Genomic DNA, 15,836 nt, shown 5'->3' with positions numbered 1-15,836 from the left:
TTGCTATAAAAGAATGACATGTTGAGAGCAAGTATTGGTAAAAAATGCATGTAGGGGGTACAAGCAAAATAATGGAAAACCGCTATATAAATGGTTAAATTAAAATGTTAGAATGTACAGTATGCAACAAAAGACATGTAGCAAATAAAACAGTGATGTCTATGCAAATAAGCAGTGCATTCTTATGAGGGATAAAAAAAATTAGAACCAGGGTATTAATTATAAAAAAAAACAAATATACATTCTTCTAACCCTAACCTGCATTTTTTATGCTTTCAAACAAAAACAGAAACACTGAACACTCTGAGAAACAAAGCAGACTATTAGGCTCATTGAGTACCTATGAAAATCAAACACCAGGCAACTTTCAAATCTCACATCACTGGTTTCACAGGTTAATACAATTAAACACAATCAACAAATCATCTCTTTTGCAGTAACATTAATGCAACAGTTTCATTCATGGAACTATAATTCCCTGCAAAATGATTAGAATGTTTTTCCCTGACCCCAACTGTAGCATGATGAGATGACATGTTTGGTAATTGATATTTTAATATTTAATTTAATTGTTAATTTTAGCACTGAAGCTAAAATGAATAATGGAACCATCTATATATATAATATGTAGGACATATTTTAAATAAGTTTTATCTGAGTTTTGGCCTTCCATCCACATGAAAACAGCATTTTATGTCACTGAAAATGGAGGTGTTCGAAAACCCTCTCCAGGTGTAGGTTTTTGAAAATGCTGATGTGAGTGTTGTCATGTGGACAAGGAAAAACTGTGCTTTTCTGAAATGTTGCCATCACACAGTGTGCCTGTCTCAAGCTAAAATTCTAATAGCTCTTCACTCCATATAGAGTGAATTATATAACTAATACAACTAGAATACACACATGCAGATAACAATAGATTTCAGAAATACACATATGAATACATTTAAATTATGTTTTATTAGAATTATATAATGTACTATTAAAATCTAGTATGGAGTAATTTGAGATCAAACCTTTGATTTGTCTCATGCTTCATGATGTTTTGATGTTATTTTACTATGGCCACCTACTGGAGTGGCAAGGTAATTTGCTACCATTTTCATATTCATCTGGATGGGTTTATTTTCAAAAACAAAGGGATGAAAATCTCTATTTTTAAAAATACACGGATCTGTGTAGACGAGGCCTCAATCTCAAAGACACAGCAGCAATTTAGTATCCATGGTAACTACTTCCAGACATGATGTTAAATCCAACACAAAAGTGCTGTTTTGTGCACTCTCACAACCAGAAGACTTGATTAAAAACACATTCATGCACACTCCATTCCTGGGAGGGTCTAACCTGTCCTGAGTATTTTTTCTCTCTTTCTCGCTGTTTTGGCAATGCCCACTTCCAGAGGATGTTTTGTTTTTCACAGCTCCAGGTTTAGGCAGAAACACATTAAATGGTTGTATAGGACCCACAGTCTGTTTATGGTGTGATTTTGTTCTCCTTGTAAGCATGTCATCCTTTTCCACGCCAGGCAGGGGACCTTCATCATTTTTCCCATCTTCATCTTTATGATAATTGTCATCACAGAAAATGAAACCACCAGTGTGAATATCACTGTGGGCTGGAGCTGAACTGAGAATGGCCAGGTCCTTTTGAACAACTGTAGCAGCTGATGCTGGCAACCTGGGTTCCATGTTTACTTCAACTCTGTTAAAACAGCGCTTGGAAATAAGCAAAGTTGTACACTAATCACATGACAGCAGCAAACCCTGAAGGTACATGTTGATAAGAAATCACAAAATTTACATTAAGTAGTATAAATGATCAGCCAAAACACATATTGTATCCTAGAATTACTTTAGCATGAAGCTAATATAGCTAACAACTAATCACAAATGATTTACATAATCAGAAATAGCCTTTATTTTCATTCTTAGTGTTACAGAGTTAGTGTTAAAAAGTTTTATATGTATCTATTAGGTGTAAAAATAGGTGTTAAAACATTTTTGTGGAACATAATTGTAATTTTAAAAAACGTGTAATTCGCATTCTCTTTTTTGTAAATATTTTATGGTAACTGTTTGATAGTAATAAAAATGACAATTGTCATTAACTTATAAAAAAGGAAGTAATAATATTCTACCTTCATGGTTGCTAACACTGAAATCACCTCTTTAAATGGTCTAAACCAAAACTCACACATACTTTTTATCCCCAAGAACAGAAAAATGGACTTACTTTTCCAGCAATTTTTTCCTTGATGTAACTCGTAACGAATGAAAGATGGTCATTTTTAATACAGTATAACAGTTACCATAAAATTACAAATGAGCATGAGAATGTTCCAATTTTGAATTGCAAACATAAAATTTTTTGTACACCTAATAAATGCTATTTCTAGCCATGCACATTTTTTTATAATAAGAAATCTTCAGTTGCGCTGTCTGCTTTGGACCAGTATAACCATCTTTTTGGAGAGATGTGATTTTCACAGGAATGTATTCTGACTTCTCCCCTTTTACACATTATTGCTCACTAGCAGTTCAACGCAGTCACAAAATTTCCCAAAAATGTGCGCTAATGAATCTAATACATTTTATAGAAGAGGTACAGGGGTTGGACAATGAAACTGAAACACCTGGTTTTAGAACTCAATAATTTATTAGTATGGTGTAAGGCCTCCTTTTGCGGCCAATACAGCGTCAATTCCAGCGTCTTGGAAATGACATATACAAGTCCTGCACAGTGGTCAGAGGGATTTAAAGCCATTCTTCTTGTAGGATAATGACCAGGTCACTACGTGATGCTGGTGGAGGAAAACATTTCCTGACTCGCTCCCCAAACACCCAAAAGTGGCTCAATAATATTTAGATCTGGTGACTGTGCAGGCCATGGGAGATGTTCAACTTCACTTTCATGTTCATCAAACCAATCTTTCACCAGTCTTGCTGTGTGTATTGGTGCATTGTCGTCCTGATACACGGCACTGCCTTCAGGACACAATGTTTGAACCATTGGATGCACATGGTCTTACTGGTGCAATGTGCAATTAATGAAGATTGGCCACCAGGCTGGTCCAATTTATCTATGAAACCTCCCACACTAAAATGACAGGTGTTTCAGTTTCATTGTCTAACCACTGTATGTGGTTTGCACAATGCTAACTGCTTCATTTACGGTACTATTACTTGTTAGATACTTTAGCCCAGGGGTGTCCAAACTTTTTTCAAAGGGGCCGAACTGGATAATATCAAAATTCTTAAGGGCCAGTCTCTCTTTCCAAGTGTATTATTCCTAAATTACAGTGTATTCAAAATATGAAAAACACAAATTTACAAAAAAAAGTTTGTATTTATTAACTACTGAATTTCATTTTAGAGCATTTACTGCTGCAGTATATCAAGAGAGTGTAAAATCCAACATTTTACAGCAGATACTTCAATCTTTCTTGAATTGCCAGTTCTCACCTCAACTTTGAGGTTTTTTTTTGTTTTGTTTTTGCTGCAGCCATCACCAAATGATGTTCTGTGAATACATTTGCTGGTCAAGAGAAATTAATGTCTTTCAATAACACAGTGGTGCAATTTCCTATACATTTGTGCCCTGCTGCCACCATTAGGTGAAAGGAAAAAATGCCAAGTGCCAGCGGGCCACTAATGATGTATTCGTAAAAGTGATGCCAATTAAAATCTTACAGAGGGCCACATTTGGCCGGGGGGCCAGACTTTGGACACCCCTGTATTGAACACCCATTAATTTAGTCTCTTTGCAAAAATTAAGATGTAAACTTCCAAGCATAATTTTGCTGATATATATATATATATATATGGAAGTTGTTGCTTGTGGAAACTTCTTTGTGTGCTTTATGACAAAAAGTTTCTACAAGCAACAACTTCCACAAGCCAGTCTGGGAAAATTTCACAAAAACATATCCATCTCACTTGGCAAAAATAGGCTATCTCAGGTCCAGAGCTCTTGTTAGTGTATACTGGCAGAACACTCGTATTAGAAATACAGCAAACACACCCCAACATAAAGCCTTCATTCACATTCAGCACGCCCACCTCTGTCCAATCTTGAAACGCTTTGTCTTTATGTTCTTTTCCAGCATTAGAGGGTCTTTGGCCACACCTCTGCACAGCTGTGAACTTTCTTTCTGCCCAGAACCAGCTGTGTCTCTCTTAAAGCCCGGTAGTGGGAGAAACTGGTTAAAGGATTTCCCGCCCGTCCCTTTCTGAAAAGTCCCTGTCCGTCGTGTCATCATATCATCATTCTCTAAATCTGGCTGCCTCTCCCTCTCTTCCTCTTCCTCTTGTTCTTCATATTCCTTCTCATCCCTTGCCTTTTCAGCTAGCCTCAGCTCCAGAACCTCCCGTTCTATCAAGGCAGAGGAGCTCTTTACATCAGAGGTTATTGGTTGTGGGGAATCAAAGGATAAAGTCGAGGCTGCAGCTGCGTTCTCACCTCCGCTAAGTGTTTGTGTGGGTGAGGCAACAGAGGGAAATGCAGAGAAAATATAGAGTAAGAATGAATATAAGATGAGATTAAAAAAAGACATCATACAGACAGAAGCAAAGCAAGATGCATTCTACCCAAGAAGAAATTTATATTTGGAAAGACAGAAAATGTCATATTTTATACAAGCAGACAACGAAAATTGTCTTCCATATTTAACCCATCTGTGGCAGTTAACACACATACACTAGTGCACTAGGAGCAATGAACACACCCAGAGTGGTGGGCAGCCACCCCTCATGCCTGGATAGCAGTTGGGGGTTTGGTGCCTTGCTCAAGACCACCTCAGTTGTGGATTTCTTTGCATTCCATTCTCACACACACAAGCTGCACACTCATAAATCGCCCATTTAACCACAAAGCTATTATCAATCAGCTGCCATTTCCGCAAAAAATGCATCATCATTCTAATTCAAATGAAATGCTATGAAAATTTTATGCCAACTGAATCACATATGCATCCATATCAGGCCTTAAAAGGTACACTAAGTAAATTTTCCAAGTCATTGTTGATATGGTTTCCCAAAATACAAGGATATGATAATTAACATATTTGAACTAATTCATGGTGGCAATACTGATGATTCCGGGAAACTGCTGTTTTGTCTCTGGTTTGTTTACATTCAGAAGCTAAACATCTTTTAAGGTGGAAAAGTATGCTTGAGAAAAAAAAACATCGTTGTTTGTACATGGCTTAGGTTTAGCTCTCCCAAACATAGAGTCGGTTCCACCTTAAGTAATCTGAAACAGCAAAAATAAGTCAATATTACCCACATATGCAGAAGGAACAGAGCAATATTATCATCTCAGTTTGTGCTTTTCAACATTTGGGTTTTTCTACACGGTCTAAACAACCCCAGAGACATTCCTCTGCCATAAGCATAAGGAGAGAGCCTAGCATGTTGGCTGCTTTGTTTATTTTAGCCATTTACTGACACTAGGGCTTCATAAACACATTAGAGAGGTTTCAAGCACACAGAGACTGGAGAGCTAGCTAATGGTGAAGAAGCATCCTGAGAATTTTATAAAAAGTGTTTTTTGATTAAAATCTTGAACATCATCTTGAAGTAGAATAGGATATTGTTCAAGCTCCAAAATAATAACTTTACCAGACAAAGCATGAACACTCATAACATTAAGCTACAAGATCATGTAAATATATTTTTATTCCTGGGCTCCCCCTACCATTGGAGAGATTCATTTACATTTAGAACACTGTAAGGAGATCAAGGGGGAGGGGACAGGTGGTTTCCTACCCTCTTTCCAAAAGATGCATAGTGCAGATTCTACAGTACTGAGCTAGACGTAGAGTCTCTATCCCTGCATTATATGTCACCAAAGCATCACAATGACTTTGAAGCTGTAGTTTTAATGTAAAACTAATGTTCCTTTCAAGGAGCATCTTTGTTTTCTAATAAACAATGTTTGTTTGGGTATTGATTTTCCCTCTTAGTGTACCTTTATATACCATGTGACTGAAGGTGAAGAGACCATTCATGGCAGCACTGTAAGAGTAGGAATTACAAGGCACCACAGTCACACCTGTCTTCATCAAGACCAGTGAGTTCAGGCCTTAGGCTCTTTAATAATGTTTTTAAGCGATATACAGAGCGAGAAAGAGAGAGAGAGAGAGAGAGAGAGAGAGAGAGAGAGAGAGAGAGAGAGAGAGAGAGAGAGAGAGAGTTAGTGAGAACCATTGCCAATTCATTCACTCATTGAGCAATAAATCACTGCTACCTTTGGACTGGGAGGGAAAGAAGAACCAAGCCATCCAGCAAGCAATGAGTCTGAATGTGTGTTTCTGCCTATTTCGTGAGTTCATGTGCATATTGTATGTGTGTCGGTAAGGGTACCTCTGCTTAAGTGCAATAATATGGATAATTGTGAACACCCCAGTGAAATTCCATGTATTTTTGTTTATCTAAGTGATAATTTGTTAACATTCCCTACAGGGAACAAACTGTAAGTTGCAATGTTTTACTGCTAATTATAATGTATTAGGATAACTTAAAAGGAACTATGACTGGGGAAACGCTGTTCTAGCCTTAGTTTACATTCATAAGCTCTGCATCTTTTAAGGTAGAAAGATATGTTTGAGGGAAAAAACTAAATTTTGTATTCACTATTTGAATCTCACCACAGAAACCAGTTTGTAAATTGAGCTGTTTCATTTTGTACTACTTTCAGTATATGTTTACTTTCATGCAGTTAGTGCTCCTGAATTTAGAATCAGTTCCACCTACAGCAAAAATTAATCAATATTATCCATATATGGAACAGGAATAGAGCAATATCCTCATATGGTTCATGCTTTTCAATGTTTGGAGTTGCAGTCGTCCAGATTCTGTTTTTCTGCTTTGAGCACAGAGAGAAAGCCTAGCATACTGAACTGAGACCCTTTGTCTTTTACATATTTACAGACACTGGGGCTTCATAAAAACACATTAGACTGGTTTAAGCATGTAAACAGACTACAGAGCAAATGATGAGGAAATATCCTCTGAATTTTATAAAAAAAAATTTAAATTTTTTGATTACAATCATGAAAGCCACCTTTAAAGGAAGTTTTTTAATTCAATATTTTACATTCACAAAGGGAATGGTGGATTGTGCAGAACTGTGTTTAACAGGGGCATTCAAACTTTAGCATTGTTTTCCACTGTATATGGCTTGTGTTTGCTTGGATGTAAGATGTGTGTGTGTTTGTGGGTGAGTCCATCCTAGTCTCTCGATCTCTCCCTACCTGTCCACTGCTCTCTCTGCTGTTAGCCCTGAGCTCATCCCAGTGGTGGGCATGGCAACAGTTGCCGTGGACAGGAGGGATTGGAGCTTGTCTGACTCATCCATTTTACTCTCCCTCCTCCTCTCCTCCTTCTCTTTCTCTTCCTCTTCCTCCTCCTCTCCCTCTTTCCAGGAAACACTCTCCACTTCAGTCACCCCCCCAAACGTCACAAAACGCCGCCGGTCACCATGGGAACGTCCTCGGCCAGCGGCCAGTTCGCCCCGGGCAACCTTCACCGAGGAGGCAGCAAGGATGGAACCTTTCTCAAGACAGGCCTGACACAGCGGGGCAGGGGGCGAGTCACTAAACGCACACACACCGCACACATTCCACATAGATATACCGTCACAGACACAGGTGCACCATACACACACACGTACGTGATATGCATGCAGGCATACAGGCGTACAGGCCCATGTACACATAGGGGCAAGAAAGAGAAAAAAGGGGAAAGAGTCACAGCTAAGTCTAAGTGAAAATAAGTATGTCATTATAGAAGAGTCTGTCATCTGTCAAGTCACTGACTAGGTATTGATCCACATATTCATATGTGTATGTTGACATATGACAACTATCAAATATAATGTGCAGTTCAATTTTAGCACAGCCGTTCTAGTGTGGTAGTCCCAGGAAACCAAATGGCCTTGCTTTCTAGGTTGGTAGGATATCCCTTCTACCCCATCACTGCCCACTTTGCTAGCTTTCATTGTTGTCTGTCAGTTGATGTGACTGATCTGGACAGTTTGCATTGTACTAAATGCGCTAAACTGCTGAGTGTCATTTCATCAGTAGCAGTTTGAAAAGAAGTGGAATTGAGCTCATGTTCACTTCCACCTTCCCTTTTTTTTTGGCAAAAATATCAATTATCCACTTGAAATGTAAATAGCAACTTCATAGATATCTCACTACATTTGCACTGAAAATATGCTGTATAGGTTACAAAAAGAAACAAGTGAAATCTTTCTACAATTCAGGCAGCCCTCTGTTTGGAGCTAAGACATCAGTAATGTGACACAGTGCTTAAAACAGAAACAAAAGTCCTATAGGAGCCAGCCAAAGCCTCCCTCCCTCTCCCTCTCACTAACTTTACTCTTGCATTTAGCCAGACACACTTTAGATGATCATGCCCACTGACAAATTCATTTGGGTCACAGTTTAATCATTTTGAAAGCATCTGAATCACTTTAAATGTCCACAGTAGGTCTACCACATAATCTTTCCACATACCCCTGCTACACAACAGCTACAGAGAGCAAGTCTCCAAAAGCAATAAATCCAACATTCACAGCCACGACAAATCAAGGCTCTGCTGGCAATCGGTCTATAACCAAGCCCAGTTTACGTCAGCTCCATTTGAGCGGGTCTCTACACAGAATTGGCCAGAGATTTTCAAAGGACAATAACTGGCTGTGACAGCATGCGTATAATGTACGTTTTTAAAGGAACACTAGGTAAGGGATTTTTTGTTGTTTTTTGTTCCTGGGGCTCTTTGGAAAAGTGCTGGCAAGAGTACATTTTATAGTAGGCACAAGATTCTATGGGGGTTGTGAGTGGATATATTATGCACTGCAACAGTCATGTCATTCTCAACAAATTATTCAATTAAAACAAAACTGATGTGCTGTTGTCAAAATTTAACAGACCCATAAAAAAGGATTACGGCTGCCAGCACCACAACCTCTTAGTGTAATACATGTTTAGAATACTGTAAGTGGGGAGGGGGAGAGAGATTTGTGGAAAGTCAATGAAGCATCACAATGATTTTGAAACTGTTATTTTAAGGTAAAAATGTTATGTAGTGTTCCTTTAAACATGCTTTTTATGCTGCTTTATTAGTGTACTGTGTTCTATTTTCCTTTACCTTTACGTAACCAAAAAGGGTCTGAAAATGCTGAAAATTCAGCTTGAAGGACTATTGAAATTATGTACATTTCATTTTCTGCAACGATTATCAATACTGTCCGTTAAATACAGAAATAAAATAAATAATAAATGATAAATATACAACTATATTTCAGGCTTGCTTAACTTAGATCAGATCTACAGTCAAAGGTCAAGGTCAGTGTTCAGACACCTGTCCTCGGTGCTCATTTTGAGCCTCTGCCACTTCTCCAAGTCCGATTGAGTGATGGCCGTCTGTAGCAATGCTTGTCGGGGGTCCTGCTGTGGGCGGCCTCCCGTTTGGCCCCGCCTTCTTGCCAGGTCATCTTTCTGTATATTAGGCACCACCACCCTCTCTCTTCCCTCTGTCTCACCCTCATTATCAAGCTTCTCCTCCTCATCTTTCCTCTCCTTCACTTTCTCAGGAGTCAGGAAGGTGTTGTCCTTATGAGTTATGAGTGACACCTCAGCAGGGGAAGCCTCGCTGAAGAATGACAAGGTGGAGAGGGCTATTGTTATGTTTTACTTTTTCATGCTGACACCATTGAACTCAATAATGTTTCTCCAATTATGCATCTATCAACTTCAATGATTCAGTAAGTCCCAAAAAAAATTCCCATAATACAATCAAGCAAACAAATGCTTTTCTAGCTTATACAACTCCATTCCTAGGAAAGTGGGTACGCTTAGCAAAATGTCAATAAAAACAAAATACAATGATGTGCAAATCTTTAAAACCCCATATTTAAATAAAAATAGTACAGTATAATCCAGCCATCTTCTCAAGGCCCAAACTCATTTAAGAATAACTGGAAAAGTGTCCTGTGGTGCGACGAATCAAAATTCTTTTTGGAAATAATGGGTGCTGCGTCCTCTGAGCTAAAGAGGAGAAGGACCATCTGGCTTGTAATAAAGAGCACAGTTCAAAAGCCAGCATCAACTTTCTCAGTTTCAATGTTTAAAATGTTGTCTTTGTACTATATTCAATTAAATATAAAGTTTAAATGATTTGCACGTCATTACATCTTGTATTTATTTACATTTTGCTCATTTGTCCCAGTTTTTGTGGAAATGAGTTATATACTGTCATATTGATTTCATAACCTATTTCCTGTGTTATATCCTAATTTCCATATTATGTAACTGAATGCTTCAGATTAATTGGTTTAACTTAATTCAAAACTTGATATTGTTTGGATGTTTTTCTTTATAAATAATTCTTCCATTGTAATACCTAGCAAGCATTTTGCAAACATTACTACTAGGAATTCCTCTGAAGTGATATAGCCTAATAAATAAACTTCAGCCAATACTTTTCAGTGGTAGATTTTCTGGAAATCTATAGAAATACATCTTCTATCTCACAGCCAGGAGCAGCCCACACAACTTTTAAAAATAAAATAAAAACTCTATTTAAATTATAATTAATCATTAAACATAATTTCATGCTTTTGCAGTGTAATTTACATATATGTTGTGTGTGGTCTGGTGCAACACTTTGGTTGAATGTTGGTGGAATTCAACGGTATGGATCCTCTAACTGTCTGTGACTGAGTGTTGGTTTGTGTTTGAAGTCAGGGCACTGAATTTTTATTTTCAAAGCACCTGTTTTCGGTGTTCCTTGAAAGCCTCTGCCACTTCTCCAGGTCAGACTGAGTGATGTTAGTCTGAGCCAGTGACTGTCGCGGGTCTTTTTGCAGGGTGGTCCCACCCTGACTTCTCCTCCTTGCCAGGTCATCTTTATAAAGGTTTGGCACCACTGACTGCCCACCTCCCACTTCCTTTCCCTCCTCCCCCTCCTCCTCCTCACTCCTCTTTTTCCCACGAGGAGTGAGAAAGAGATTGTCCTTACGAGTTATTATTGACACTTCAGAGGAGGCAGAGTCAGCCTCACTAAAGCACAGCAATGCGAAAAAGAAATAAAAGGAAATACCAACAGGATCCCGAACACACATTCATTCAAACATAGCACCCACAGGGACACAGTTTCATGGCATACACACAAGAGAGAAGAAGAAAATAAAAAAGAGGGAATTAATTAATTAAGTAATTAATTATTGTGACTTAAAAACCCCAGCCAAGCACACCAATCCATGTCAAACTTACATTTCTAGTTCTTAAGATTTAGCTATGACAACGAAACCTACTAAGGGTTTTGAAAACTTCAGCAGCTCTGCTGTGTCTGATCCACTCGTACCATGCAATACACACTGACAAACCACCACATCAGCGCTGAGAATGACCCACCACCTGAATTATTCCTGTTCAATGGTGGTCTGTGGGGGTCCTTACCATAGAAGAACAGGGTGAAATGGAGCTAACAAAGTATGCAGGTGGACTACAGTCTGTAATTGTATTAATAGATCTATGCTTATGCTATATTAGGGTCAAAAGTTTCGTTCATTTAAAAAAAAAATCTAATTTAAACTGGTTCTGTTGCTGTGCCAGCTGCTTGTCCTGATAGAGGTAAAGTGCTGGGAAACTAAAGTGTGGCTGTGGAAATACACAATTTGACAGTTTATTGCAGTTTATCTTTTGCAATGCACTTTGCTGGCGATGGCATCTGCTCCATCAGGACAAGCTGTTGGCTCCAGCGTGCAGATAACTAGGGTGAAATTAACTTCTTTCACCCTCAGCTTCTTAATTACATTTCTCGTTCCACCTTAAATGTTACTGCAGCTACTCTCTGTGTTTAAACACTAAGAAAAGCCCATGTAAACAAAACACTGTAGAATATAAAGGAAAACGCACAGCAACGGAACCAGTTTAATTTAAAGCACGATTTTAGGTGGAACGGAACATCAGACTAAGAACTTGGGGAATAAGGAGCTCATTCAGATTCGTTACCAGCTTGCTGCAGCTTGTCCTGATTGAGCAGATGCCATCTCCAGCAAAGTGCTGGGAAACTAAAGTGTGGCTGTGAAACGACGCACTCTGACAGAGTTTATAGCTCTTTTACTGCGATTGTTGCCGAATGTTGTCTAAAAGAGCTCAATATAAAGGACAAGTCAATGTTTTTTACTGAATATTGCATATAACGTGAGTGTTCAGTGATATTTCTCATAGTCAACAGTGAGGAAGGTCCTCCGGCTTCATTGCTATGCTGTAAAACAAGAATCTGCGAACAAAAAAAAGATATGAAACTAAAAAGCAAATAAGATCTGAATCTGAAAACATAAAATATGCAACTGAAAAATATAAGACTTAAAAAAATTTTATCAAAATTTTGATTAAATTCTATTTAAACTGAAAAAAATCACCCTACACTTATTTTAATTTAGAATACATTGTTGTATTTTTCAAAGTTCAATCTCAAGATTTGAACTTTCAGTTTCAGATTTTTTTTCAAATGAACAAAACTTTTGACCCTAAAATAGCTCCACATGCTAACATTATAAAAACAACACCTGCTTATTCCTTTCATTTTTTTCTTAGTCTAATTGCATACTTTTGGAAATGGAAATAATAATTATGGAAGTCACATTATTTAGCATCAGAAATCTATAGAAAAACAAATGCTATCATGCTACCTCTAACTGATCTTGGTTATAACTTCCTGGGATATCTCAGAGACAGCTTATGTATCATCTATCATAACAGTAATAATACCTTCAATAACATTACTGGCCAATGCAATAAGCCCCACTTCCACTTCATGCACACCCTCTGTGTCCCCACACACCTCATCTTCTCCTGCTCCATTTTCTCCATTCTCTCCAGCACTGCAAGCTGGGAAGCCAGCCGGATCCCCTCCCACCGCTCACGGTCCTTACTGCTGCACCCTGTCGGCAGAAAATGATGTGTCCTAACAGGTCTTGCTTGATTCATGCGCGCTCTTCTGGACGCCAGGTCATCCCTCTGGACATCAGGGACTTTTTGATCTTCATCCTGTTCATGTTCGTTGGCATCCCAATCATGTGGAGGGTTCGTCCGTAGGAAGTCGTTGTCACGGCGAAGGATAATATCCGGTGATGGAGACCTGACCTGCTCAGGCTCGACCCCAGTCGCCTTAGGACTGGAGGAGGAAGGTTGCCGTGACAACCGAGAGTTTGTACATCACACATTAGTTGACCATCGGATGTTTAATTATTTTCAAGCACACAATGTACGTACATCAAAAGCAGTTTTACATGCCATTTGTCTTTGATAAAGCCAGTTTGAGGTTTGGGATAAGAACATTCACAAGCAAGCAAAATCAGATGTCAGTCACTGCAAGCAAGTATCACTATTTAAGCAAAGCAGACAAACACTGAATGTCCAGAAGTTTCACTAATTATTCAACAATTATACACCTGGCATGAGTAATGCTCTTGTGATTGAATGAAATCACAGAATCCTCACAGAATTTTTTTTCTACTAGTGCGTCACATAAGAATAGAGGCTTTTGCTATAGCAAAGTTGGGACAACTCTGCATTAACAGTGTTGATTTGACAAGAAACTATGGCTACAAACTTCAGAATACATAATAGAGAACAACTTCCATAAATTCTTGTTTAATGATTAAATTCAGACAATAGATATTTATAAAGCACATATGAAAACTTGTATTAGTTGTACAAAAAGGTTTATTTAAGGGGTATTCATAATAAAAGTAGTATTTGTGTCATTTATAAACGTGATTTGAAATTCAAACATTTCCCGCTCGTTTGTCATTACATGATTGTTGTGTAGTATCATTTAAATTATAACAAAAAAACATAAAAACGTATTTCATGTGCATCGATTTGTTCTGCTCCTGAGGGTAATATTATATCCAAAAATTTAGGTTTAGATGATTTAAAGATGGTGATTTCCATGTTAAAGGTTGTGAACCTAGTGTATTGATACTCAAATTAACTTTTTTTATGACAATTGTATTATGCTAAATAATTGTATTATTGCTAACATTGAAGTCACCTTCTTTAAATTGCCTAAAACAAACCTCACACATATATTTGGATACAATATTATCCCCAAGAACAGATCGAATCAATGCACAGGTTTTGTAGCACTTTTTCCTTGATGGAACCTATAATATAAACTTTTTTAGGGTTTTTTTTGTTGTTTTTTATGGTTAAAATGACAATTACCATTTTCAATACTACATGTTGAGAATGTTTAAATTTTTAATTTGCTTTATTCATTACAAAAAATGCTTCAAAGTTTATTTGTACACCCTGTAAATAGACAAGCAAAATTAGTAAGTATGATAGGTTTGGTATACGTAACCCCTATTAGAACACAATATTATAAAGCTTTGTTTATAATATATACCACTATACACAATGTTGTATTCAGTGAAATCCTAATGAAAGCCTACTATTCTGAAACAATATGATTGTGGTTGTGCACACAGCACATGCTTTTGTTGTAGTTTGGATGTGTTTGTGTTTTGCTTTAAACTTTGGTTTTCCCTCAAGGATCCTGACGTACCCTTTGTAATTGTCTGCACTATTTTAAAACCAGACAATAAACATTCAAATAAATAGCAAATGCATCCTGTTTCCCCACCTGTCTCCATGTTGAAAACAACCCTTTATTACAAACTGCAAATAACCCAGGAGAAAACCGTGCAGATAGGCAGGCCAAAATAATATAAAAACCCTATTATAGAATCGTATAATTCATCATTTATTATATTTTACCTTTGTACTGACATATTTAAATTGTAAATTTTCTTATAATAGTAAATACCGTATAATAAGCAGACAGACCAAATCTAATCAGTAGATTAGTTGCCCTATAAGAACCGTTTTTACAAAATGTTAATCATTACATGAACCTTAAATTTCATAGGGGAAACAGATCCCCTGGAACTCCTCTGGTGAGGGAAACTCAAACATGGAGGAACAGAGCACCATTGCCAAGTCTGTCCAGCATTGTCTGACTGAGCAAACAGTGTTCTACATTTACCACCACCGGTGAGTTGATGGTTGTCCCTCGAGCTTGCATATTTAGGTCCACAGGGTGAGAGGCATTTCCTCGCTTAAGGGCAAGGCTGCCCTGTTTCTCCAGGTTAAAAAGTCCCCTGGCAAAGTTTCCTTTCTACATATTCCAAGGGACTGAATCTGTGGTTTTGCAATTAGACCAGTGTTCCCCATGACAATTACAAATTACAAGGAAACAGTACACTAATAATTCCCAGATCCTTGAAACAATGAGAAAACTTTACTACGGTAACATGCACACACTATTTTCTACACACACCAGAACTGTATTAACCAGTGTAGAGAAGGCACATACACCTAGTAAACACATTTCTATCAGTGGATTATGAGGCCAAACACTCATGCACTCTGGTTAGAAAGTGTATTCTAGTTTTTCAGCATACACAATACTAGTTGTAGCATCCTCCTAACCTGTGATAACGCACAGAGGCGGGCAACACTTGAATCCCCGCCTTCTCTAGCTTTCTCATCTTCTTCAGCTCTTCCTCTTTTAGCTCAGGCTCTGCTTCTTTAGCAACTGACCAGCTGACAATTTTTTGTGAGCTGGGGCTGATACCCACCTCCCTGAATACACCATCAGATTCCTCTCTGACACACACAGCAGAAAAGAGGTGTTTTAGGCCATGGCTTGTGAAGCAGTATTTTCTGGAAGGAGTATGTGAGACAATCACTGGTTCTATTAAATATTTTAAACTCAGTCTTAAAGACACAAAGTCACCTAAATAGCATAGAGTGG

General features: G+C 37.9%; 2 protein-coding genes across 6 annotated transcripts in view; both read right to left on the bottom strand.

Annotated features, from left to right (window-relative positions):
* Positions 1-15,836, bottom strand: part of limch1a (LIM and calponin homology domains 1a) — an 80,840-nt gene that overhangs the window by 28,496 nt on the left and 36,508 nt on the right. The gene's annotated exons all lie outside the window — the stretch shown is intronic.
* On the bottom strand, positions 4,046-15,570 carry LOC136687584 (uncharacterized). The gene is made up of 6 exons (XM_066662086.1): positions 15,512-15,570; positions 12,855-13,187; positions 10,778-11,065; positions 9,366-9,656; positions 7,253-7,594; positions 4,046-4,463 (listed from the first exon to the last, which is right to left on the bottom strand). The coding sequence occupies exons 1-6, from the start codon at positions 15,568-15,570 to the stop codon at positions 4,046-4,048; spliced, it is 1,731 nt and encodes a 576-aa protein (XP_066518183.1).

This window comes from Hoplias malabaricus, chromosome 2 (genome assembly GCF_029633855.1).
Source record: "Hoplias malabaricus isolate fHopMal1 chromosome 2, fHopMal1.hap1, whole genome shotgun sequence".
Lineage (NCBI taxonomy): Eukaryota > Metazoa > Chordata > Actinopteri > Characiformes > Erythrinidae > Hoplias > Hoplias malabaricus.
This window is presented reverse-complemented; position numbering and strand designations above follow the sequence as displayed.